This window comes from Epargyreus clarus, unplaced genomic scaffold, assembly GCF_041222505.1.
Source record: "Epargyreus clarus isolate Ecla_fem2 unplaced genomic scaffold, WU_Ecla_fem_2.2 ptg000032l, whole genome shotgun sequence".
NCBI classification, from domain to species: domain Eukaryota; kingdom Metazoa; phylum Arthropoda; class Insecta; order Lepidoptera; family Hesperiidae; genus Epargyreus; species Epargyreus clarus.
Genome location: NW_027332237.1, coordinates 10,328,256 through 10,355,943, shown reverse-complemented (window position 1 = coordinate 10,355,943; position 27,688 = coordinate 10,328,256). Strand labels below are relative to the sequence as shown.

At 35.2% G+C, this 27,688-nt stretch overlaps 5 protein-coding genes across 6 annotated transcripts in view; 4 read left to right on the top strand and 1 right to left on the bottom strand.

Moving 5' to 3' along the window:
• The window catches only part of ssp3 (short spindle 3), a 74,229-nt gene extending 64,811 nt beyond the window's left edge, over nt 1-9,418 (bottom strand). Inside the window, exons 1-3 of the mRNA XM_073090113.1 lie at nt 9,106-9,418; nt 4,259-4,413; nt 467-3,886 (exon numbers count right to left, since the gene is read on the bottom strand). Of these exons, the coding sequence (XP_072946214.1) occupies nt 467-3,886; nt 4,259-4,413; nt 9,106-9,190 (3,660 nt within the window). The 5' untranslated portion in view covers nt 9,191-9,418. The remainder of the gene's footprint in view (nt 1-466; nt 3,887-4,258; nt 4,414-9,105) is intronic.
• The window catches only part of LOC140755020 (G protein-activated inward rectifier potassium channel 3), a 502,832-nt gene that overhangs the window by 377,431 nt on the left and 97,713 nt on the right, over nt 1-27,688 (top strand). The gene's annotated exons all lie outside the window — the stretch shown is intronic.
• RpS11 (ribosomal protein S11) lies at nt 9,666-13,122 on the top strand. 2 transcript variants are annotated; one of them, XM_073090214.1, is made up of 4 exons: nt 9,666-9,758; nt 10,598-10,714; nt 12,256-12,461; nt 12,975-13,122. In XM_073090214.1, the coding sequence occupies exons 1-4, from the start codon at nt 9,747-9,749 to the stop codon at nt 13,096-13,098; spliced, it is 459 nt and encodes a 152-aa protein (XP_072946315.1). In that variant the 5' UTR covers nt 9,666-9,746; the 3' UTR covers nt 13,099-13,122. The 2 variants fall into 2 exon arrangements, with proteins under 2 accessions (XP_072946315.1, XP_072946314.1); XM_073090213.1 differs by lacking the exon at nt 10,598-10,714 and adding an exon at nt 10,429-10,557 and having other exon boundaries at nt 9,732-9,758.
• galla-1 (cytosolic iron-sulfur assembly component galla-1) lies at nt 14,695-23,110 on the top strand. Its single transcript, XM_073090197.1, has 3 exons — nt 14,695-14,893; nt 14,975-15,238; nt 22,970-23,110. Exons 1-3 carry the CDS (start codon nt 14,749-14,751, stop codon nt 23,065-23,067), a joined length of 507 nt encoding a protein of 168 aa, XP_072946298.1. The 5' UTR covers nt 14,695-14,748; the 3' UTR covers nt 23,068-23,110.
• LOC140755021 (autophagy-related protein 13 homolog) lies at nt 23,136-24,448 on the top strand. The gene has a single exon (XM_073090195.1). The coding sequence runs from the start codon at nt 23,136-23,138 to the stop codon at nt 24,387-24,389; it is 1,254 nt and encodes a 417-aa protein (XP_072946296.1). The 3' UTR covers nt 24,390-24,448.

Below are 27,688 nucleotides of genomic sequence, written 5' to 3'. Positions count from 1 at the left end.
AAATGTCTTGTTACATAAATACGGTGCCTGAGATAATATTTGTGCTGTAAAAATTCAACATTCATTTCAACATTTCCGCAAACAAGATAGATTATTCCGGTATATAAAATTGTTTTATACCTAGAAATATTATTTCTGAAAAAATCTTCTTGAATTCATTCTTATTGATAAAAATTAATCATCAAATTTGCCTACCAAAGAACAAAGATTTTATAATTTCTGCCTGCTAAAAACTGACAAATTTTGATCCTACATGGACAAAAATTCAGAAAGACTGATCATTTATTAATAACAAGCGCTATCCGACTAGCCGTACCTGCTAGTGCCAGATATTTTAAACTTAATCAATACAGTTTTATATCGGTGTCGGATATTTCTATCTCTGATGTAAGGAATTGCCAATATAATTGAAAATGAAAACGATAAATAGTGAAAAAAGATAACATTTTTAATAAAACATACAAACCTCTGTATCATCCGTTTCTGTGTCCAAATCTATATCAGACACTTGTTGGAGTTCCATGATCTGTCGGTTGAGTAGATCCTCTTCTTCGCAAAGCTTCCTCTGATCAACTTCCGACTGAAAATCCAGCGCCAAACTGATTTTCCTTTCATTCTCCTCTATTTGAGACGTCATCTCCGCTATTTCTGACATCTCCGACGGATCAGCCGACATCAGCAACTCGTTTTGATCAGAAATTTCATCATCATCCAGAAAGTTGAATGTCGATTTGAATTCTGCTTTCCATTTATCAAAATCGAATGCTTCTTCCGTGCTTTCTTGGGATCTAGCCAATCCCGTTGTCAAACTCTCCAGTGAGGAATGAAGACGATTCTTTATCAAATCTGAACTGTCTTCGTCTTTAGTCGGGTCCTTGACTTTTTCCGCTCTCTTAGTTAGAACTTTAGATTTCGATGATCGCGTTTTGAGTCCAGTTACGTCAGATTTTTGCCTTATCATCGCTGGATCTTTAGGTTTATCTTGAGCTTTGGACTTCACTTCAACTTTTACGACTTTAGGTTCTGTACTTTCGATTTTTCGAGATTGTTCGGGTTCTTTCGGTTTTACCTCAATTTTTGCCATTACTGTTGGTGGCTTTTCAATTTTTTGAGGTTGTTCTGACTGAGCTCGATCAGTTTTAGCCATCGTGGGAGCATCAGTTAGTGACTTAGTCTCCTGCTTTGGTGATACCAGCATATTAAGTGTCGGTAGGCTAGTAGTCGCTGAAGGTTGGTGAAATCTGTTTGCCCAATGTGATTTTGACTGTTTTTTCGACTCCCGAGTGCAACGCTTGGATTTAACTGTGAGCCAACCTTCATTATCTTTTTTATCGTCTACAGCAAGTACTTCGACCGAATTCCCTACATCTTGCATCATGTCTTCCGGTACCAACGTTTTGAGACTTTCGCTTGAATCGATCCGGGACATATCAATTTGTGTTACGATAGTATCACAACTGCTGTACTCCTCACAGTCTTTAATTCTCTTTAATGCAGGATTATTACTTTCATTTTTAGCCTTTTTATCACCTTTTTCGTTTATTTTTAACGAAGTAGGTCTTGGTGGGCGTTTTTTAACGTCAGGTTTAATCGAATTCATTTTATTATCACCTGACGCCATTTGAGTATTCCTGTTAAAGGGTCTCTTTAACAAAGGTGCTTTATTAACAGTTGCAGGTGAATTATCGAAAAGGCTCTTCCGACCAGTTGTCAAGTTAAAGGGATAACTACATTTGCTTGTCTGATTTTTCCTCTGGAAGGGTTTGTGAGTTTTAAGCGCTGTGTTAGGCCTTAACTCGACAACGGTGGAGCTTCTAGACAATGTAGTTGATCTAAGAGGTGTTTTAACTTCGGATTTTAGCGCATTCACAGATTTAGGTTTAGCAGCTGCCGTAGAGTACGCCGGCCTAGCAATTGGTTTAGAATCAGGCGCAGTTTTACTATCAGTTTTTTTTAGATCCTGCTCTACCTTATGTTCTTGTGTAATATCATTTGATTGAGTCACATCAGCCTCCTTAACAGTTTCTTTTTTTTCGTCATTATTATTATTTATTATGTCAGGCTTTTTTTGTTCAACATCATTCTCATCTTGTTTTGGTGCTTTATGTACTTCAGCTATTAAATCTTTAACAATCTCAGGTTGTTGTAGATTATTCTTTTCTTCGTTCATTTCAGTATTCAATACAACATCAGGTGGTTTCTCGTCGCTAGATTTTGGCGAACTTTCATTGGATATATCAGCGAAATTATCTTCTGATTTTGTGGGAGATTCTATAGGACTTTGTACTGTTTTTTCAATGTTACTGGTTTGCTTATCATCAACATCAACAGTAATCATTTCAGTACTTGGTTGATTTAAGTTTTTTTCGACTTCTTTATCTTGATTCAGTACATTTTCATTTTTGACTGAATTTTCTAACAGTTGTTTTTCTAAGAATTCATTTTCCATCGCATCTAGTTGCGCTATGGTTGCTTTTGCTTGACTAGAAAGTTCATTATCAGACTTTTTCTTAGGAATATCTGTATTAGCATGTTTTGGCGACTTTACTACGACAGGTTTGGGAGATACATTTGCAATTTCTTTAGCCTTGCCTATTTCAACTGTCACCATATTCTTTCGATCTTCTTTCAAAGCAATTTTATCATCAGTATTATTAGTTTCAGGGTTTAATTTAATCGCCTGATTATCTTCAGATGTATCTTTTACATGTTTATCCTTTGCATCAGTTGCCGAGGAACAATTTTGCAATTTTGTGTGTTTTGGCGACTTAATCACTACTTGTTTAGGCAAAGCATTTGCAATTTCTTTAGCTTTTCCTCCTTCAACAACCATCAATATTTTCGGATCTTCATTTTCAACATTATTAGTATCATTCGTTTCAGCGTTTACATTGACAAGCTGATCATCTTCACAAGTATCTTTTGAATTTTTATCTTGTATGTCAGTGGCCTTTAAGCCTTCTGTATTTAGCAATTTAGTATGTTGTGACGATTTTATCAACACTTGCTTTGGAGATGCACTTGTAATTTGTTTAGCTGTTCCTATTTCAATAATTGGTATATTCTGCAGATCTTCCTTTGCAACACTGTTATCATTTGTATCATTTAATTGAGGCATTACTTTGCCAGCTTGATTATCATCGTCAGTAGATTTTACATCTCTCTGTTTAAGTTCTGGAAGTTTAGTAGGTTCAGAAGTTTGTGACTTGTTGTGCTTTGGAGAAATTATAACAACATGTTTAGGAGTCTCATTAGGAATTTCTTTTGCTTTTCCTAATTCTACAGTCACCGTATTTATCGGATCTTCTTTCTCAACAATCTTGTCACTAACATCATTCGTGTCAGACGTTATTTTAACATTCTGGTTATGTTCCTGAGTTTCTTTCAGGTCTCTTTCTTTGATTTCGGAGAGCCTAGTAGTTTCTTTAGAAACTTTTGGCTCTGGTATTGCCGTGATTTTGGAAGCAACAATTTTATTGCTGAAAAACTCGATATTTGCTTTTGGGCTTGTGCTGGAATGTGTTGAAGAAATCCTAGGGCTTACTTTCCCGCTGCCAGGACTAGCTTTACCTGTCAAGTTGGGGCTGTTTTTGCCGCTAGGGGTGTTATGTCCAGAGAAACATGGGCTATTTTTCCCTGACACGGACGGGGAACTTTTTACGGAATATGCACGTCTGAAATCCAGTCGGACAAAGTCAGTCTTTCGTATCTCCCAAGCTAAGCTTTGAGGTCTCTGAGGTGGCGGAGTATTGTCATACTCCCATTTCAGTCTAAACCATTCACCTAAGGCTTTAAAGTCTCGTGTGTAGTTTTCCAAAACAAGGATTACTTCTTGGCACTCATTCAGGTTTTCATTGGCGTCGACGAAATTGTAAATTTCCCCTACCTAAAATCGAAACAAAAACTATAATAATTAATTTGTTAGTCAAAATTAAATTCGTTGTAGGAACAATTGTAAATAATATTGAAATATCATTTACAAGACGTGTCTTGTAAATGATATTCCAATATCCAACTGTTCAACTGTCCAACTGTTTGCAATGGTCAATTGGTCATGGCTATCCAAGACTTATTGTAATCGACTAGAAATAAATAAGCAAAGATTTTTACCTAAAAGTAAAGTGTTATTATTAAAGCTCAAATTTGACCGCCTCAGACATCGTAACAGAGCATTGTTGTTATACTTATAAGGCAGAATCAGGATAGGTGGTGGTGATACCATATGTCGGGCCAGCAGTCCCACGCCCTCACTACTTACCGAGCGATGCAAATCGCCGAACAGCAGCGCCCAGTACCTCGCGCGCATGTCGGAGCGCTTGTCGCGGCCCGCGGAGGCCGAGCGGAGGCGCGGCGCGCGGGGCGGAGCCCGGCGAGCCGGCGGCACCGCGCGGGGCGGCTTGCGGGACACCCGCGCTGGACATACGATCATTTTCATCAACTACTCGTATTGGGCGCGGGTCTCCTCTCAGAGGAAGGGGTTAGACCATAGTTTACCAAGCTTTCCAAGTGCAGTTTTGTAGTTTGGAAACTGTTTTAAACAACACTCGGGTGTGTAGGTTTTCTAATAATGTTTTATTTTACTATTTTTGCAAATGATAATTTAACTTATTTCCAATATAAACAATGCGCACAGTTGTAATTCGGGCAGCTTGAGACTTTAACTTTTAACCACTAGACTATTTCTCCATGAAAAATCAATTATCTAAAAGTAATTCAAAATATAGAATGAGGATACTCAGATACAAAATGTAAGCACATAGCTGGAACTCAATTACTATGTGACTACACCACACAGTCATAATAATCAGTAATTCAATTTCAAGTAGAGTGAGTAACTAATTTCATTGTTTTGAAAATAAATATCATAGAACTGGTGAAATGTCCTGTCAAAGCTATATATTTCATTGATTGAGTTAGTCACGGATGTGTTGCCTGTATATTTTAATATCACATTTACCTGAACATATGCTTAATTGGAATGTTTTATGTATAAAGGACAAACACAACGTAATATATGTAACATACATACCTACACAGATATTCATGCCAATATATTGCAACTAAAGAAATTAATATTAGGGCTCTATTTTGATTACAACATTTAAGAAATAAACAGAATAAACATTTTTTTATTGCAATAGCAAGCATGTATTCCATCTGATGTCCATGCCAAACTGCTGGTCTGCTCTGAATATAGAAACGAGTCCCATCGAATGGCAAATTGTAGATATTAGGGGGATGAAGACAGCGCAGGACCCCTCCGGACACCGACCGCTGCCCGCTCTCGCCCGCGGGTACATAGCTGCGTTAGTATGCCCTTACGTTACGGAATATATACTTGTAGTTGTGCACAACTTCAGAGCGGACTAGCAGTTTGGCGCGGACTATACCATCAGGTGGACATGCTCATTTGGTACTTCTATATAAAAATAGTATTAATAAAAAAAAATATAACACTTATCTTCCTATATTTCATAAAGTAGTTTACCCACAAAATACCTAACAGATAAAAGCAAGCAGAATTGCTATGAGATCACCACTTAACTACACACACTATTAAATTAAAACAACTCATCAGTGATTGAATCACTCAACTAAATTTAATTGCACAAAGCATTTCTATAAAAAGTACAAAAGATACGAGGGTTCATCAGCATGTATATGGAGAGTAATACTGGTTTTTCCACAAGCACTTTTAGTAGATCTTTCGGATATTTTTTTTGACTAAACATGCATTAATTTTTTTCAAAACAAATAGCAAATATGAGTTCCGTCGGCTTCTTGATAAGTGGCCACTGCTGCCTATGTATGTGTATCTTGGGTTGATTAGATGTTTATGAATCCCAGATAGGATTAAAGTCCTATCTGAGATCGGCCACAGATGCAATTGCACCCCTGACAATGTCTCGTAAAAAGTTTCTCCCTTACCACACTGTTCAAAACTATAAGGCAGCAATGTTTAACTCTTCAGTTTTTAAGCAGAAATATAGTCCGCGTAAAACTCTTAATCCGCTCTGAATATAAAATGAATTGCATCGCCATTGTATGACTATACCTACTCGAAACGACTTCAGAGCGGACTAGCAGCCTGGCATTGGTGTGTAAGTTCAGAGTTTTCAATAGTAGTAAGTTTTCAAAAATCCAATATGTCATCGATTTTAAAAGATATGACTAATTTAGTCTAAAGAATCATTGCGCCTCCTCGGTTCTCCCGTTTTAGAAGATTCTATTCAACCTTTTTTCGACGAACTCTTGTCAAAATTTGATATAATTTCTGAACGTTTAGGCAAAATTAAAATACACATGGCTTATCACATTATTCGATTTTGTATTTTTGTTCCCAAATTTACATACTTTTTAAGATGTTGCCCAGCATGGAAGTTTTTAAATTCTCTGTCAGTATTGGATTCTCATATTTTGAGGATATTATCAAACATATTGAATTGCAATTTGGATCTTGGTCCCAGGCCTCTTTACCTATACGTTTTGGAGGTCTTGGTATCAGGAAAGCTACATCCGTTGCTTTACCGGCATTCCTGTCTTCTGTGCACGGTACGAGTTCTCTGTTCCAAAAAATAACGAATTCTTCATTAGGTCTTACAGAAATCTCGTACTGTGAGGAAGCCAGGAATGCTTGGCACACAGCTTGCCCAGGTGTATCTCTACCTGTAGATCTGAATGTGCAAAGGCTTTGGGACGAGCCGCTTTGCAGGATAACACACACCTCATTGGTAAACTCAAGTGTCAGTTCTGCTGAGCGTGCTCGTCTCCTGGCCGTTTCTGTTAAGGAATCAGGATTTTGGCTTCATGCAACACCGTCCAACAACTTAGGGTCAGTGTTAGACAATACATCATTTACCATTGCTATCGGCTTGCGACTAGGTTTACCTTTAATTCATCCACATTGTTGCCCTTGTGGTGTTCAGGTAGACCATTTGGGACACCACGGCCTATCTTGTCGTCGTAGCGCCGGTCGCCAATCGCGCCATGCTGCCCTCAATGATGTCATCCGCAGGGCTCTTGCTACCGTCAACGTACCGGCACAATTAGAGCCGAACGGTATTGTACGAGACGATGGTAAGAGGCCTGACGGCTTGACTTTAATTCCTTGGAAGAATGGGAGGTGTCTTGTGTGGGATGCAACGTGTGTCGACACAATGGCACCATCCCATCTTCAACTATCTTCTAGGGCAGCTGGTGTTGTGGCTACCGATGCGGAAATACGCAAACTGCAGAAATATGCTAGTCTCAGTCGAGACTATATATTTCTGCCGTTTGGTGTAGAGACGATGGGGCCGTGGGGTTCTGACGCTCGATCTTTTTTTAAACACCTTTCAAGGCGTTTGATCGAGTGCACCCACGACCAAAGGGCTGGCGCTTACCTCGGGCAAAGAATTAGCTTTGCTATTCAGCGAGGTAATGTCGCCAGCGTTTTGGGGACTCTTCCAAGAGACAACAATTTGGATGAAGCTTATTATATTTAACTATTTTATTATAAGTATTTTTATAGCCTGTTTCATATATTATTTTGTACTTTTTTTTATTACGTTAATATTGTAAATAATTAAATGTAACTTGTAGGATTATTGAATAAAAAACTATTTAGTCTACAATTTCATCATACTATTATACCTAAACCCTAGTTATCCTTATCTTAATTATACTAGCAGTTTTTGCTTATGTCTCTACGCTACGCTTAGTTCTAAAATTCAGTAAATTTTCACTACACTATTCTACCGACAGCTGAGCTGCGAAAATAATCAAAAGCTTAAGCATCACTTCACATAGACATTGAAAAGTATGAAAATTACTTGGACATTCTTCTTTAGTAGTATGCTTGTAGCCACTAGGTACTGGAGTATTCATGAGGTTTCCCTCATTTGGAACATCTGGTGCTGTAGCAACATGATCAGTGTCAGATTTAAATTGGAATTGTGTGATGACTTGCATGGCATACTTGTAAATATATTGAGGACACACTACTACACTATTAAGCTTAGGGCCTTCTTTTTGGTAACGAGGGGGGAAACTTTCACAAGGTACCCGGTGCCGTGGGTGCGAAACAGGGTTATGTGGGATTCTCAACACAATAATGCTGCATAGAGGACTCTGGGATCTTCAAAGGAGCGCAACTGGAGTCCAGGTGGGTTTGAATCACCACACGGTCTGGTGTATACGATGGAATATGACACATACCATCGTCCTAAACTCTAGCCAAGTCAACTTTAAAACGATGATCTTACATTTCCATTCTAAGTTTGAATGTTGTTAGATCTCTTAACGTTCATAGATCTGGAAGTATTTTTGCATACTTGTCTTTGTATAATGTAACTATAAATAAATTGTATCTAGTAAAAGTGCAAGCAAGAGCATAATTTTGCTACTTCATATGTACTAATTTAGATTGAATTCTAAATTTACTTTCTTTTATGATTATGAACCAAAACATAAGATCTACACAACAACTTCTATTTTGCTGTTATAGTGAAGTTGATGGGACACTGCAAGCCTATGAATGGATGGGGACTTAGGTACTGGCTCACACAACAAAAATTACAAAATTTCATATTTCTAAGACTCAAAGATGATGTTTTTCATACATTTCCAGAATGGCAAAGTTGTAGTTACAGACAGACAAAGACCTTTTCTTAACAGATCTATTTTTAGAGGGCAGCCTGGACACACTATCCCTATTTATTACCTACTACGAGACTTTACCCACATCCTTAAATTTGTACAGCAAGTTTTAAAAGATTGCCTATACTTGCTTTAAATAATAGAACACATTGACCATATCATCAATAATTTGCCGTAACGAATAACCGTTACCATAAATTTCCAATTACATTAATTGCTGTAATATGAATGGTCAAAAACCCGTTAAGGATAAAATTTGAGACGAAATTTAATCCATACGGTAAATTGATTTTATATTAATAGTGTCTATAGAACCAGCTGCATTTCGAACGTATTAGCAAATAGGCACTCCTTAACCGCTCGATTTAAGTTATAGGTACTTACGCCCACGAAGAATCCGCTATCAAGAGTGAGACATCAATATTATTTGGTGATTCAAATTTATTAATTAAACAAAGTCACATTTACCCGGAGTGTCCACTGCGACGTGGAAGGCCACCAGATTCCGCGCCTCTCGCCCTTCTTCCTGCACCAACTGCCTCACTTCTTCCATCTCAATTCAACCAAAAATTCCTATCCGAAGCGCAAAATAAAATGCCAGAACAAAACACATCACTGCTTCACATAAGCTCGAGCGAACATCTCTCCCACATAGTGATCAGATAAATAAGTGTTTAACACAAATATCAACTAAAAAAAACAGCAATAACAACAATTTATTTTCCTATTCGTCAAAAAAATTAGAACGTTAAATATTTTGATAACAATTCGGAAATCTTGTTTGACATTACGTTTTAATAACTTTTTTTACCAATTCCAATTGGGTTTATCCTATACAGCCACCGCATTCATATAGCTATAAAAAAGACGACATTAAATATTTAACGTTGCATTATTTATATTTTCATTTTAAATATTTGAAATCTTACTAATTTCTCAAGAATATATCAGCAATTTTAGTAAAAAATAAAATTAAAGATTTATGTTATGGTGGGCTGTTTGTTTTTTATATCATTGCTTTCCATAAACGCAAGTCTCCTGCGTCCATATTTCATCTGTTATGTCTTTCTCTGTTTCGAGTTTGACACTTCTTTTCGTTGTCAAGCAAAATGGCGGATCAGGTAGGTGGCGATATTCTTGAAAAAATAATATATTTCTTGCTCTTTGCGTTATAATTTTGATAAATAAACCTGTTTAAGTTACTAAGGATACGATTATAAATATTTTTTATCCTAGAAATTACATTTTGTAGTGCAAATGTGTTGGTTGTATACATCCACGTGCTACACGGCATTTTATTCTATTTATCGCAATGATACTTACAAAAACCATGTCGAAATCTAGATTTGCGTTATTTGGACGTAGTTTTAGTAATAATTCACTGTGTTTTAGTGCAATAAAATAATTTTTATTTCAACCAGAAACATGTTCTTTAGAGGTTAGTTTGTGTGAAGTCTTCATAATTAATACGCTTTTTTTATTGTATTTGTTTATTTGTAACTGGGCTTATTTCCATATATAATTTCGTGTGTTTATGTTATTTTGGCGAAATTCATACAGAATGAAGCAGTCTTTACAAATAATCATCGTACTTTACGGGGAATGGCAACCCTATCTTTTAGATACAAAACCATTTCTACACAATATCATAATACGAGCGGCTATGTTCTATAATCTGTTATTTTATTATTACTTTAACTTTGTTTTATTTAGATTACTTAGTAAGTAGCTAGTACCTAGATTTCAAAATGTAGTAATGTAATTAAATAATAACTAACTTAAAAATTGCAGACGGAACGTTCATTCCAAAAGCAACCGACGGTGTTCTTGAACCGTAAGAAAGGGATCGGTGTGAAGCGTAGTAGGAAACCATTGAGATACCACAAAGATTTGGGTCTCGGGTTCAAAACACCCCGCGAGGTAACGCATGAGTGTTCTAATCTGTGTGTTTTACTTCTAGACAGAGAAAGCGTTTCAGAAACAGGCCACCGTCTTCCTGAACCGGAAGGGTGGCATGAAGAAGAAGGATATGAGACATAGCAAAAACGTCGGGCTCGGTTTCAAGACTCCCCGCGAGGTTTGGTTTGTTCTTTCAGGACGGGCAGTGGTGGTGGCTTCATTGCTAAGGGAGCATCTAAGAGAACAATTAAATATGTAATTTGGTACTAAAGTTCAAAGTATAATCCTAAAGTTCTAATACCTTCTGGGGATAGTGCATCAATTTTGAATAAAATATTTTGATTTAATTTTATTTTCATATCAGATATCAGAAGATACATATGTACACAAAAAAAAGTTACTTAAATTATCTCTACTTTTAGACATTTTAAATTTAACTATGGTTCCAATGGCATATTTAACTGTTCTCTTTATGAGGTGGCTGGTTAATATCATAAAGTCAGCAAATATTGATATAAGAGCATTCTTTGGTCATCTTCAATAACTTCTTTGCACCATATACATTTTTCACCAATTACATATTGCAAATTTGATAATTTAGAGACATGAGGTCTAATATATTTTTAAAACAACTTCCAATGTTTAAACTATCTCTTTGCCTTGGTATTTGGAGATCTGTCCATCACGAGAGATATTTTTGCCATAAATATATTATCTGAACAAATAATGTAAATTATAATTTTATTTTTACCACAAACTTAAATGTTAAGTTTAATGTTAAATCAAGTCTATTTTGGTCTATAGAAATAATTATTTTCTTAAATTTTCATTACTATTTGTTTGTATTTTATGTGAATTATAGGGATCAAAGAATGGTCTTTCAATTAATTATTTAATTACAAGATGCCTGTATACATCACTACCGGGTGGCCTGCAATAAGCATATGCTTACGGTAAGCTTGCATGTTATATGTCAATCTGCTGCATGTTATAATTATATCACGGTAAGGTATATTTTATGTTATATTTACTTATACTTATTGTTATTTTTAAGGGTATCAATTATAATAATAAAATATCATCTGGCAATAACATGGTGAAGGGAAATTTCCAAAAACAATATTTCATAAGTTTTCATCAGCTTTATATCCTGTATACATTATATACCCAGACTAAAAAACATTTGTATTATATAACTATATAAAATAAATATTATCAGCACTCCTAATAATACATTTGTAATAATAAAATTATGAATATAGCTTTATATGCTTCCAAATCAAATGCTTTTGTGAATACGAGAAAAAGTCACCCATGATATTACACTACACTCAAAAGTACTCAAAATTAATAAATAAATATATTATTGTAATAATAGTAAACAGATTTGAATAAAATTTGAATATATTTTTAATTTGCCAAATTACATTACACGCAATAGTACTTGAAATTTTACTATCTTACAAAAATAAATGACAACAGTTTACATAGTTATTACATGAAGCATAATTTTTACTATTTGTACAGTAATAGTACTTTATTTCTAAAAGATATTCATAGATGATTTACGAAATCAAAATGATGAAATCCACACGACGGTCTTCTGACAACCAAATGATGAAGACTGTGTTCTAACCCAAAATCTGATTGAACACTTCACTCTGATCACTCTTACATTGAAAAAAGCAACGAAATAACACCAAAAACCAAAAATTTCAGGCAATTGAAGGCACGTATATTGACAAGAAGTGTCCGTTCACCGGCAATGTGTCTATTCGTGGCCGTATCCTTACCGGAGTCGTTCAGAAGATGAAGATGCAGCGCACGATTGTGATCAGGCGGGACTACCTGCACTACCTCCCTAAGTACAACAGGTTCGAGAAGCGTCACAGGAATATGTCGGTTCATCTGTCACCTTGCTTCAGGTAATATATCCAAGATTTTCCTTGACTGATTACAGTCTTAAACAATTTGTTATACTTTGGTTGAGTTTAAGTTTGTCATGTAATATTTTAGACATTGTGTGACTGAAAATATTTTTCTAAATAGAATAACGTTTATTTATTATTATAACTTCACACATCAACTAATTACGAAGATATTAGGTACAAAATGATTTTTTTTTAAATATTATGTACCTGTATTATTTATTAACCAGATGAATCATAGATAGTTATCATAGATGGTTAGTTACATAGTACATAACTACTAAAATTATGGATAGTGTCTGATCAAAACTGGGTAAAACCCAAACTGAAATGGAACTGTCTGATCTCTAGTTATAAACTATAGGATTTATATGATGATACTCACACGACGGTCTTCTGAAGACCAATTGACGAAAACCGTGTTCTAACCCAAATTCTGATTACAATTACCTTCACAACAATATTTCTCACAATCTACGCCAATTATAACAGTTTATGTTCACTTTCCAGGGATGTGGAACTCGGAGACATCGTGACCATTGGCGAATGCCGGCCGCTCTCCAAAACCGTCAGATTCAACGTGTTAAAGGTATCCAAGGGCAAGGGCTCGAAGAAATCCTTCAAGAAGTTCTAATTTAATAAAAATACTTTATAAGTACTGCTGTCTTTGATCTATACCTTATTTTATTTTATCTTCAATCTTACAGAAAAATAACAATTCTTTCCCCAGCTAGGAAAAATGATAAATTTATTGTAAGTCTGAATATTTATAGCATTCAACAATTGAAAGGTATATAATGGAGTATGGAGTAGGCAATATATTCAATTGGAGTGGTATAATACCCGGCACGAGTCGTGAGCACAGGTGGGCAGTAGTGGGGGTAAGCTCGCGCATGTACACTTTTGGCACGAATGAACATGAACCGAATGACACGCGAGCTTCCAATAGACGATGTGCATTGACTGAGGAACCAATCGCGTGCAGCTCGGCACCCCGCCCCGCCCCCATGGCTTCTTCATTCCGCCAAAGAGACCGAAACATTAACCACTGCGCAGCTGTCAGTTGTGCTCACGACTCATGCCCATAATTATTTTACTCTTTGCTCATGCCGGTCACTATATCTTTTTACACCCATTCCAAAAGTGAAGCAGTAATTTTTATTGCCTTGGCTACTTGTCTTTCAGCCAACCTTTATTAATTTTTGTCTCATCAACGACTGGCAACATCGAATAAAATAGTGATGCATGGCTGTCACGGAGATATCTTTAGATGATAACTCGATATCTAAGGTCATGTGTACATTACAGAAATTTTAGTAAGAAAATAATATTCGTTGTAGTACTAGAATATTAAGTAAATTTCAATAAATTTTATTTAGAATCAGTACTTATATGTGTTTACTTTTATTTCGAACTTATCTTGGAACGGCTGTAGTAACCGCAGCTATACAAGATGTATTATTGTAAGTAAATGCACATTTTGTAATTTCATTGATTTAAATGATCTAAGAATAAGATATAATAAGACGGATACGGAAACATGTAATTTAAACAATTGGCTACTTGACACTTTTTGGGAAACTGTTTTAATGAATTCATATACGTATTATATATGCCTTTCATTGATCATTTTTTCGAAAAAGGGCTATTTATTAATAAAAAACATATTTTTATTACGGTAAACGGAACGTTACGCCAAAACAGGCGGTCAAGTGTCATTTCGTAGCGTGACGTCAACACATTGAAAATATAGAAATAAACTTCGACGTTACACATACTTCAGGTTTCGATGTGATCGACAGGTTTCGATGTAGTGACGTCACATGACATTTGAGGCAGCACTGTCGCCGTTTTGGGATTTAAAATCCACAGATAAAAAATCGAAAATTTCTTTTTAAAAATTAAAATACTTAGAACATATTAAAAAATAAACGAAATACTGCAAAATTTATGTTTACTTATAAGCTATCATATCCAACATATTTCATATTTTATTGTTATAACTGTCAAGTACCCAATTGAGTGTGTTTTTGGAAAAAGTCCAAAACGCCTGACTTTTGATAAAATCTTGCTATTATAATTTAGTATATTTTAGTCCTTCCAAAAAAACATTTAAACTGTACTTGAATAATATTTCTTTTTACGATAAAAATCTTATATCGACTACCAAAATCGATATTCAAACAAACGATTGATGGTCACAGCCCTATGAGTTCGGAGCGAACAACAAAACAAAAATGTCCGCCTTGTGATTTCCGCAATAGTCTCAAAGTCTAATTCGACGATGATATCGTTCTTCTCGAAACTCTCTCTAACTAATACTTCAAAACAAGCAGTGGAACTCGCTAAGCCCGCTTATATGGACAAAAGTGCGACATTAGAAGAATTAGGCTATAAGGACGAGAATGAGTTGAGGGAGACAATATATGGTTTGTTTTGAACGTTATTTGTGCATATTGGGCTTGTTTTCTTGGGTTTGTGCGCTTCTAACTAGTGTTGTGGTGTTCTAGACTTTTTGCGGACGATTCGGGACCCGGAGAAGCCGAGTACGTTAGAGGATTTGAAGGTTGTGTATGAAGACGGAATCTTTGTGAAGGAGCCGACCGCGGACAAGGTGCCAGTGTTGAGAGTAGAGTATAACCCCACAGTGCCCCACTGTTCCTTGGCGACGCTCATCGGACTGTGTATAAGGATAAAAATACAGAGATCATTACACCATCCTGTGAAACTGGACATCTACATCAAAAAAGGCGCACATACTACCGAAGATGAAAGTAAGTTTCCATAGTTACAGATATCAGTTGTTTTCTTGAATTGCTATTCTACTTAGTGCACATTGATAAGATACAGTTTGTTTTTGTGCCAAATATTTGTTATTTTCATAAAAGATTAGGTGAAACTAAAAATACTGCCAACAATTCCATATTATAACTTATGAAGATAGAGACTTTGTTTCTTTAACAGAGAGAATTTCTAAAACTATAAAAATCAACATATTATTTCTTTTCACTAAACTCAGTTTTGATCAGAGCCTTTATAAAAATCTGAACTTTGAAGATTCATTATGTATGGGGCAAAGCAGTTCAAGGTATGCCTAAAAACATTTAGTTTTAAATCCAAAATATTGCTCAGTCATCATTACATAGTGAATTCTGTATACCATAATAATAGTACATAGCATGACCACCACAGGAAAATGGTTAAGGGGAAATTTCTTAGAGAAATAATTTTACTCATGAAAGACAATGTGTCATTAACAGGACAACAAAAGAATTTGAGTTATTGAACAAAGAATTTAAATGTTATTCTCTAATAAAATAGCAAATAATACTTTTGTTTAAAGCTTAAAAAATTCTATTGGTATTATTTGAATTTTTAAATAAAGTAGTAAAATATATTTAAAGTAATTAAGTATAGTTATCACCAAACTGCTAGTCCGCTCTGAAGTTGTTGCGATGAGGTGTAGTCATACAATTTGCTATGGCGACACAATTCTTTTCTGTATTCAGAGCGGACTCGCAGTTTTATGTGTACTATACTGTCATCTTGTTATATTCCTTATGTGGATTTATAAAAAGTATTGTTTTTTTTTTTGCATTAAAAATATTTGCCATTGTATTGCCTACATATAGATAACGTCCTTTTTGTGATATTCATTGGAACTGTGCTTAACAAATTTCAATTAAATTAAGTTTTTTGAATTTTTTCCTTTTTTCAATTCAACCATGTTTTTTTAATAATATAATAATAATTTCTTTATTTCAGACCTTTTTTTTTTTTTTTACAGTCCATAGATTTGGTTAGTACATATTTTCTTAAATCTATGTTAGTGTACAACAAATAAAAACACGTAAAAACACGGGGGTTAGTGTTAAAGACAACTTAGCCTATGTTAGTAAAGACAATTAAAACAAAAAACTTAAATTCTAAGTACACACACACTTGTTGGCTCGCGTGTGTACATCATTCCAGCGGGCCCAGAGAGGGCTGTCTGGTTTGCATACCAATGTGCTAAGGAGGGCGTTGGTGCTCCCCACAACCCGCTTCATCATCGACGCCATACGTTTGCGGACGATTGCGTAAAAGTCATCGATACGAGCCTCCGCAAACATGGCAGACGCACTACAGAAACGCGGCTTCCCCAACACCACCCTCAGCACATTGTTATACTGCACGCGCAGAGCTCTGAGGGTCCGCTGCTTATAGTTCGCCCACAGACTGCAGGTGTAAAAATTTTGGCAGTAAGCTCTAAAAAGTGACAGTTTTACCTGTTTACTGCAACGCTTAAATCTGCGGGCCAACATATTGCCTCGGACCGACATCGCCCTCCTCTCTCTTTCTATGTCCCTGTCGTCCCCAAGGCACTCGTCAACTATGTGGCCGAGGTACCTGAACTCAGCCACCTGCTTCAGTGGGAAGCCGCATAGTTGAAAGAGTTTTTTGTGTTTGCCAAAACTCAAAAAATGCAGCAACATTATTAGACTTGTCAAATTCTAGTTTACCACAATTAATTTAATACAAAAAACACATAGATTAGTAAAGATACTTTGCCGCCTTGAAATTGAATGAAGGCGCAAATGGCTTATTATAATAAGTTCTTTTTTTGAATTCTTGACAAATAAAAACATTTTTAGAGAAAATTTACGAATAAATAACTAATACTGCGTAATTTACATGATAATTAAATATTTTATAATAATAATTTCAAATATTTTAGGGACATTTTAGCATGGAGACGTTTCAAAACTTTTTTACGCAACTATTTCAATTCTCAAAACTGGGTACATTTTCTTGTTAGGAGTGAGTAATCTTTACTAATCTATGACAAAACATAATAATTTATGCATAAAACATGTTGATATAGTGATAAAAAGATAAAAGACACTAATGGAAATATTGATGAAAACAAGTTATGCTTATCAGTTGACATTGCGAAGGTCTTGAGAGGTTGCGATTTATATAATTTGTAATTATAGAAATGCATGTGATAGGCAGATCCACTTGACTCTAGTAATACTAAGAATCCTTATCCTTACTTCCTTACTAATATTATAAATCCGAAAGTAACTCTGTCTCTCTGTCTGTCTGTCTGGTTGTCTCTTCTTCACGCCTAAACCACTGAACCGATTTTAATGAAATTTTGTACAAAGATAGTCTGAGGCCCGAGAAAGGACATAGGATCGTTTTTATCCCGGAAATCCCACGGGAACTAGGGATGGCGATATAAGATCGATTAATCGGAGAATCGATCTTTTGGACCCAAAACATCGATTATTTTAATCGATATTATTAAGGATTGAATCGTAAACTATGCATTTGATCAAGTGAAGATCTTTAGCAAAGTTGAAGGTACGAATTTTCAGTTTTATGTATGTCAGTATGTTATATTATTATCTTTTAAATGCGGGCGATGCCACGGGCAAAAACTAGTTATCCATAATCATTGATCTGTGTTAGTGTAAGTTTATTATTCATCTGTATTCATCATCAAGCCATTAGTGTCCCACTGCTGGGTACTGGTCTCCTCTCAGAATGAGAAGGAATCGGTCATAGACCACCAAGCTGGCGAAATGCGAATTAGTAGACTTAACTTTAAAAATCTCGTGAAAATGTAGGTTTCTTCAAATTTTTACCTACTTTAGTCTGTAATATGAATATTAAAATAATTTTTAAAGGTGGTAGAACCCTTTGTGGTTCGACTCCGGCGGCACCACCGCCACACCTATTTCTACCTAATAACAGCAGTGTTAAGCGCTGCTGTGTTCCGGTTTGAAGGGTGTGGTAAGGGAGACAGACTTTTCCGAGGCGTTCCAGCTTAGTCCTCAGGGGTAGCGGCGCATCTGTGGCCGACCTCAGGTAGGAATATCTAATCCTATCTGGGGTTGATTACAGATGTCCATGGGCGGCAGTAGCCACTTACCATCAGGTGGACTGCATGCTCGTCTGCTACTCTTATATTATAAAAAAAAAAAAAAAAAAATTAAATTTGGGGTTCAGGTAAAGAGTAAAAGCAGAATCCTATTACTAAAGCTCTGCTGTCTGTCTGTCCCACTGTCATATTGTACTATCTCTTGAATAGCAGTACCTAAATATAGATTTTTTTACAGATTGTTCAACAACCTATATTTGATTCAAAATAAGTAATTTTAATTCCTATAACCATACAAGAAATCTAGTATTTTCGGTCTTTTCATTTACCCATTGAACTATAATAGATAGACAGTTTAAATTTTCACAATGCATGTACTTATTATGTGTCATAATAACACAGAATAATGGAACCCTGTGATCAACACAAACCACAACAAAAAAATTCTCATATGGGCTTACTAGCACTATATTTTAATGTATTTTTTATTAAGCGCTTTCTACATAACATTTTAAATCATGTGATACTGATAGTTAAATTGTATGTCATTGTATTCATTATGTACTCTCGCATAATATTACAATAATTAGTTTTATCTTGCTATGCAATTATAGGCTGAACTACTCAATAATAAGGGCCACTGTCCTCAATCTTAACAATTTGCATTGGTAATACATAATCTGTTGTTTATAAATAGGTTCTATTTTTAGGAATTGAAGATATAATCATAACTAGGTTTTTCCATGACTTTATACTAAACTGTTGACATTTAAAGTTTGCTATAAGTCTGTTTGTTCTTTGAGAATTGTGGTTTTTCAAACTAAAGGACCAATATTAGCTTGTACAGGTAAAATATAGAGGAAAATTTGTTTCTAACTAGAGATTTATTATAAGAACAAAAAACCTGACTGCTGTAAAATAAAGCTTATGTCAATGTTTCAATTTAGATGACAACAACACCTTATTGGAAGTTTAATAAAATTTTACCTACCGAAAATTGAACTCTGAGAATTTCTACCTACCAAAAAATCGGTCTAGGTAGGTCTTGTATTTCTGCCTAATAACAGCAGTTTTAAGCGCTGCTGTGTTCTGGTTTGAAGGGCGTGGTAAGGGATACATACTTTTCTGAAGCGTTCCATCTTAGTCCACAGGGATAGCGGCGCGACTGTAGCCGACCTCAAGTTGGAATATCTAATCCTATCTGGGGTTGATTACAGATGTCCATGGGCGGCAGTAGCTACTTACCATCAAGTGGACTGCATGCTTGTCTGCTACTCCTATATAATAAAATAATCCTAAAAGTTTATTAAATTACTTTTTAACAACAAGTAAATTCTTCTCACTCTGACATGATGGTCCCAACAGTGACATTGTAAAAGGTTTTTGATGATTATACGATTGATAAACAAAATTCATGTTCCTCTCAGGCAATGAGGAAGTTTCCACTTCCTAGTTTACATTGAACTTCTAAGATATGCATATCAAATGCATTTAAATGTACGCATGAAGGTCTTGTTTGTAAGTCGCGAGAAAAATATTATGACGTCATTAAAGGTGATTATAGACCTCAGCATAATATTGTATCCTTGAAGAAATTATTTGTTTGTTATTGGTTTTTTACCGATTGCGGAGGGTAATGTTACTCGAGCATGTGTATTTAACATGAATTGTCGTTGGATTCGTCTAAACTGCCATAGTCACCATATGGTATATTTTTAAGCTCTCTGGTTTTTATTTTTATAGTGGCAGTAGTATAGTAGCATAGAAGTAGCAAACGAGCATGTAGTCCCCCTGGTAGTAAGTGGCCAGTACCGCCCACGGACATCCATAAACAATCCCGGATAAGCTTTGAGTTTTGTCTGAGGTCGGCCACAGATACGTGAGGATTAAGTTTGAATTACCTCGGCTGAGTATGTGCCAGATTTTAGACACAGAGGTCCATCTGCGGATTGCATCATCTCATTTATTACGTCAATTCATAACAACAGAACAAATCCTTGTCTTAAAATTGTTAAAGGTCTTAACCAGAAATAGATGTGGTGGTGGTACCACCTCGACCACGAAAGTTTCTACCAATAAGTTACCAACATTTCTCAAAAACTACTCGTATAATCAGACCGAGACGGATGGAGAAGAGTTATGTCGTAAATTGGTGATGTTATTTTTGTGCAATACGCAATGGGGTTTCTTGTATTGCTTACTCTGAAGTTACTCAATGAAATTGCATAGTCTGTTATAGTAAAACTGCTAGTCCGCTCTGAACATAGAAATGAATCGCGTCGCCATAGCAAATTTTATGACTACAGCTGCTCGCAATAACTTCAGAGCGGACTAGCAGTTTGGCGCGGAGTACACTTTGATGTCCTGCGTGACTGAATGTTACAGTGGTTGTCTGGCACGCAGAGCGTTCTATGTACGACTACGGATTATTTGTAAGGGGAAAAAATTAAAAAATATTATTTTTGTCTGTAATTCTTGCCAATTCATCTAATAAACTACGAGTAGTAATTATGGAAAATATTTGTGGACCACTTAAGGAAATTAAAGTAGTTACTATTAAACAATCAAAACAAACTTTAAAGTTTAATATTACATTATATTAAGGTCCGTACACATGAGCGTTCGATAGGGAGGCGCAGCACATACGCTGTGAGAACGCGACGTACTGCGATGCTCTGTCGTGACGTTTACAGTCATAGGTTCCGAATCAACCTTGTCTATCAAAAGAAATTAAAACAGAAACGAAAAACAAAAATAAAAAACTATGGAACTTAGAACCTATCATAGAATTTGCATTCACTTGATTGAATTGATTAAAAGTAATTACTTTTGCTATATTAAATCAAGTCTAATAAAATCAAATCTTTATTTGTAAATATAGGTCTTACAGGTGTTCATATGGTTATATTAAGTCGCTATATTTGACCCTTTTCGGTATACAAATGACATAATTAATAAATCCTATTAGAAATCATTAAAAAAAAAGAAAGAAATTCGATGAATATTGTGAGCATATAAAAATATCTCCAAATAATTACTACTTGAACACTATTGTACATGATGTTGTTACGGCGTCTGCTGTACACGTTCATCGAATGCTGGCGTGTAAGACGCCTTAGACGGTCAATTACACATATTTAAAGTACAACCAGATTTTTTTAACTGTCCTCATGGAGGTACCTGTGAAGGTCGTCTATAGGTCGGCGGCATTGAATCCGCTCACTTGAAGACAACATGTGCGTCCGATTGATAGGTGTCGGTGGACGTGAGAATATGCGCATACCTCTGTTGTGTGCAGGATGATAAATTATCGTTTTTTTGTTTTAAAATATAAACAAATAATTGGCCAAGTACTCACGGAGATGATTCGAACTCTTGGAGGATTTCGTACCGTCGTGTTTTTTGGATTTGTTTTCACAGCAACTATGAAAGTATATGCATTATGAAAATTTAGTGTCTACTTTTTACGGTTAAATAAATAAAGACGTTTTTACAAAACTTTTTTTTATTTTTTCGTATTTGTTGTTGTAGCGGCAATAGTAATAAATATACATACACTCTGTAAAATTCAAGTATATATTTATAATGGTGCAAATGACTTGTGACGAAAGCTTTGTATAATGGTGCAAGAGATAGATCCCTGTGACAGACGGTCAGACAGCGAAGGCTTATTAGATAAGATAAGATAAGATTTTATAAGGAAGAAACTGTTTTAAACTAACAGTACAATTGCTTAAAATAACCAGTATTAGTATAGTATACTATCTTTCTCGAAAGTATTGGCAGTATCGGAAGGATGATGGTATGCGACAACACACACTATTTGGGAGCTGGAGCTTTCACTCTTGCTGCCGGCCACCACAGAAGCTGTCCCTTATACTCGCTTCTTCCGACAGGCAGGGGATACCGTAGCTCTATTCTGGTCCCGAGTCTACAAACTAACAATGATATTGCACATTTAACTAGTCGATTATATGGATAATAGAGCTAATATTTACGTATTAAACTAGCCGTGACCACAATCCTTGCTCTATCGCAGTCAATATGTAATCTGATCTTCAAGGATACCAATAACAGTTTGCAATATTTGCAAAGGCATGTTTGATCTGACCAATATAGAATTGAAGATCTATAATACGTATTTATCGGTAATTGTCATTTAGAGTTTAGTCAGTCAAGTGCTGAAGATCTGGATTAATTTTGAAATAAATTGTGTTGTAAAATTTATGAAATTAGAGTAGGCCAAAACGTATTTTATGTTTTTGCGAACCAAAAAGATAGGATGGATCTCTTCTACTACGTCATTAGATCATGGAGGCACCATCTCCACTCCCGCTGTCCAACTCATCATCAACTCATTAATGTCCCACTGCTGGGCACGGGTCTCCTCTCAGAATGAGAAGGATTAGGCCATCTATGTGTCGCTATCCAACTATGTTCATTAAAACTTAGTTCATAGAGTAGGTTAGATGTATGTTGTCATCTACTACAAGAAATTCGAAAGCAAAAATCCATGGATTATGGAAGACGAACTTGCACCCTTGTATCCGATTTATAAATTCATTAATTCCGTTTTACACGAAAATAGTTATTATTGATATGAGTTTTATTAATATAAACATTTCTCTCTTTTCAGTCAACAAACAGATCAACGACAAGGAGAGGATCGCAGCGGCGATGGAGAATCCAAATCTAAGGAATCTAGTGGAGAACTGCATCGCTGACGAAGAATAACTTGTAAAGTTTACTCGGTAGTTTAGCAAAACTTTGCTAGTGTTAATAGTCTGTGAATAGTTTTAAATATGGCCCCCGATGCCGGTTTCTCAAATATCAGCGACAAGAATGAATTCACGAAGTTTGCGAAGTTCCTCGCCTACAAAGGAGTACAAGTCATAGTAGAATCGCGGAAAGGCGTGAAGATAGAACCGAACAGCAAACCACAATCGTCAGATTCCGATTGGTTTAACCTCCAAATACCTGACTCTCCAGAAGTGAATCAAGCGACCAAAAATGCTCTGCCGTCAGACAGAATACTGGAAACGATCAAGTCACGGCTGCACGTGGAAATCTCCGTGCAGACAGAAGATGGGGATGAAATGGTATTAGAGCTTTGGACTTTAGAACTCGATGAAACACAATTTGATACTTCCCTTAAGGCTATGAATACAGTTTACTTCCGAATGGGTATTCTACTCAAATCGCTTATAACAATCACTAGGATCACACCAGCATATCATTTATCAAGGAAGCAACGTACTGAGTCATTTACAATCTTCTACCGCGTTTACAACGGTGAACCGAAAAGCAAGGCACTGGGAGAATCTGTTAAGAAAATAACAGCTGGTCTGTTAAAAACTCCTCTCGGCGGCCTATGTTTCACAGTATCCTACCGCACAAATTTTTCGATTTCCCCAAACAAATCCGAAAAGAATAAACAGTTGCTTTTGAAGAGCGATCATTTCGAACTTAGCCCAAAACACGTGATATTCGAGTCTAAAAAGAAGAAGGAGCAGAAGGAAAAAGAGCCAAAGCCTGTGAAACCGGTCGATTTGAACAAACCGCTGCGCTTAGCGGCTTTTGTTGATGAGCTAGTCATACAAAAGGCTATCATGGAATTCTTTGAACTGATGCCTATTCCAAAATGTCGAGCGCCGAAATCGCCGGAGACTCCAGAAGAGGACACAATAATTAACGTGAAAAGCACGCAAGATTTGGATACGACAATCTTGTCCAAGAGTCCGACATCACTAGAAATGCCACCGAAGAAGTTTGCCGGGTTTCGAGGCGAGCACGAACCACCGCTAAAGCTTCTACATTTTCCGTTTGCAGACAACCACCCAATACGTGAACTGGCTGAGTTTTACAAGGAGTTCTTTAACGCACCACATCTTAAACTAACAGATGAATCGCAAATAAAATCTGAGGATGACGACTCGGAGATAAAGATGACGAATGAAGACTTGTCGAAGGATTTGGAACTGCACGAAAGCTCTCTTCTAGAGTTTGATGAGCTGATAGCCGATATGTACAGATCGGCTGAATGGAGTGGGAATTAGGTAACGGTTTAGGAAGACTGAAAAGTTAATGTTTTGAATAAAGTTTTCACTGTGTTATGGATTTGAGAACTTTCTCCGACTTATTCTTTCGTACTATTAGAATAAGTCACATTATACTCCCCTTATGTCGTTGCGATGTTAATTAAATTAATTTTTACCGTAAATTATTTTTTACAACGAACTATTTCAAACTATAAATCTCTATGCTTTTAATCCTACAGATTAAAATTAATACCAACGACAGATAATTAATACGTAGGACCATAGACAAAACTGAACACCATGCCTTATAAAGACTTACGACGGCTCTCAATAATCAATCTATCCATTTGTTGACAATGTCTTGTATGAAGAAAATGTCAAGTATTGATCATTGGTACGCAAAACATTGGATAGATTCTTTATTAATAACCGGCAGTCAGATAGGATTTGTTATTTTATCTCCAGAAAACAAGTACACGTCTAAAATCTAGATTATGTTTGATATTGATGCACATGAAAGGGTCATAATTTGTTATCCTTGTGTGCTCTTTGCTTTGTATGTACACAACAATAATTCTGTGTATGAGTAATGACGTATTATTATAATTATCCTTTTAAGTTTTCATCAGATCACCTGTGAATTCAGATACAATTCTTTACATATATTTTATAAAAACAATATGAGTATTGCAGCAAAAAGATGAATATTGCATTGCAACGACTTTCCATAATAACAATTTTATGTGTAATTCCTGAATTCATATTTCAAATGAAATGCGTCTATATTTATAAAATATTCAAGATATTGGAAATCATCAGAAAAATAAATAGAAACACTCATGTCTTTATCAAAGATAGAGAGAATAAGGAAATTATCTCAAACTTATGTAAATACATTTTATAACATATTTCAAATATATATGTTTTCTAAGATTACCTTGATAAATATGAATATAATATTATAGAGGTAGTAACCAAATAGAGCCCTATGAATATTTATTTAAATTATTGAAAAAAAAAAGAAATTGAATTTAATTTTTGTGTGTTTCAAACTTAAGTTTTTCTTACGCCATTTTCCGGTAGAAGGCAAAAATATATAATGGTATAGTCCGCGTCAAACTGCTAGTCCACTCTGAAGTTTTTGCGAGTAGGTGTAGTTATACAGTTTGCTATGCCGACGAGATTCATTTCTATATGCAGGGCGGACTAGGAGTTTTACGCGGACTATACTCTAGTAAACAGCTTTTCCTATATAATTTTACAAGTAAACAAATGTATGCAGATGTGAACAATGAATTTCGTAGGGCTCACATAAGAACTATTTTATGTATTACCAGGATTTTTTGAATTTGCAGTCTATTTGGTTACTTCGTCTATGTTTTAATCAATGTTAAAGTTCACCAATGCTTTGTATAAACTTTTTATAGTTCTATATGAAATACTCTTAAGAAATTTCCTACTTTTCCATTATATGAAGTAAATGAAATAAGTATATGTTTTAATAGTTTTATAATAATTATTGTCTATCTGTAAAGACTTATTAGTTTAGTTCGTTTTAAATATTAATTTGAAATGGTTTTCATAAATATAAATTGTATAAATAGATTTCTGTTCCTACAACAAAAGTTGTTTTTAATTCAAATCTTATAATAATATCGCCTATTTTTGTATTAAACATTGAAAATATAACAAGTAAGACTGAGCCAATTCGATTGGTAACTAAAAAAAGAAAAAATAATAAAATTATTATATATAATATAATATGTATTATAATAAAATTGAAATTTCTCTATGAACCTTTGCATTTATCATTAAATGTGTAGTAATCATAAATGAATTAAATATAAATTATAATATGTAGTTGAAAATAATTTCCGTAATTCCAATTTAGGCTTTGCTTTTCAGCAAATACAAATAAGCCTTTCATTTGACTAAGTGAGCTCGGTGGAATTGACATTACAAACAGACACTTTAATTTTATTTATTTGTATAGATTGAATTTGAATGAAGGATGACTTCGTGTCTCAGCATGATAATTGGCAGTTAAAAAAAAAAGAAGGAAAATTCTATTTATTACATGGATCGAAATGCGTCGCTAAAGATAAGTCACCTGGGACTTTTACTTCGTTTATGGGTATTTGTGTGTTTTCACTATTCCACCCATAATATGAAATGATTCGCAAGTGGTAGTTGTTGATGGCCACAGCTCCAGTTGAATACTCAGACAGGCAGATACTTAGCGAAGAATTTAGATGCCTGTTTTATATGTCTTTGTCATCCAAAAAACACGGAATTCTATCACGGGTCTAGGAGACAAAATTTGTTAAGTGTTATCATATAGAAAATAACCACATTATATTATCAGAGGAGAAATTATATTGGATATGTATTTTAACATATATTTCCACATTATTTGTCATGTAATTAACTACGTTTTTTACTTAGTTTTTAAGTCTGGACATCTGAGTGGTCATCTGTGTATGGTAATCTTCACAGACTATTTAGCCATGTTACTTGACTTATGTAAAGTCTCTGTTTGAATTTAGCTGTAGGAATGTCTTAATATAGTTTGTCATGCTGGAATGACAAAAAAATATGAAATTTATAGGAAAATGTTTTCAAAATAATCGAAGATATACTTATAATACTTAACACCAATGCTGTTGTTGTAGGAACAGAAAGCGTAATATAAGTATGAAATATATTGTTTTTCGTAGACATTATTTTGCTCATATCACACCTTGTTCCTTATTTTAAATGTTCTTAATAAATTATAAGTTCAAATTATTGTGGTGGTTTAATTTTCCCCTAACATGAGGAATTTAAATGTGACTTTTAAATATCAAATATTTTTAATTTAAATTATCTACTAAACGAAGAAGTGTTTTTTTATAATAAAGGAGTAACAGACGAGCATGCTACTGCCGCCCATGGACATCTGTAATCAATCCCAGATAGGATTAGGTATTCCTACCTGAGGTCGGCCACAGATGCGCCGCTACCCCTGAGGACTAAGCTGGAACGCCTCGGAAAAGTCTGTCTCCCTTACCACACCCTTCAAACCGGAACAGCAGCGCCTAGCACTGCTGTTATTAGGCAGAAATAGGTTTGGTGGTGGTGCCACCAGAGTCGAACCACAAAGTGTTCTACCACCTTCAAAATGTAAAAATAGTTTCTTAAAAAAAGAATTATTACAGAGTACTCGATGGCGATGATAAATCTATATTCCCTTCATTATAAAAATATATATTTGTCCTAAAGAAACCCATCGCCAGCGCCATCTATTAGTGTATGTTACAATTATTGTGTAGAGTATA

Bases quoted from the DNA above. Each gene is read 5' to 3' on its own strand.
- galla-1 (XM_073090197.1), top strand. From the start codon at position 14,749: ATGATATCGTTCTTCTCGAAACTCTCTCTAACTAATACTTCAAAACAA. The intron at 14,894-14,974 runs GTTTGTTTTGAA...GTGGTGTTCTAG, and splicing joins GTTGAGGGAGACAATATATG to ACTTTTTGCGGACGATTCGG. The intron at 15,239-22,969 runs GTAAGTTTCCAT...CTCTCTTTTCAG, and splicing joins ACATACTACCGAAGATGAAA to TCAACAAACAGATCAACGAC.
- LOC140755021 (XM_073090195.1), top strand. From the start codon at position 23,136: ATGGCCCCCGATGCCGGTTTCTCAAATATCAGCGACAAGAATGAATTC.
- RpS11 (XM_073090213.1), top strand. The intron at 10,558-12,255 runs GTAACGCATGAG...CAAAAATTTCAG, and splicing joins GGTTCAAAACACCCCGCGAG to GCAATTGAAGGCACGTATAT. The intron at 12,462-12,974 runs GTAATATATCCA...TTCACTTTCCAG, and splicing joins CATCTGTCACCTTGCTTCAG to GGATGTGGAACTCGGAGACA.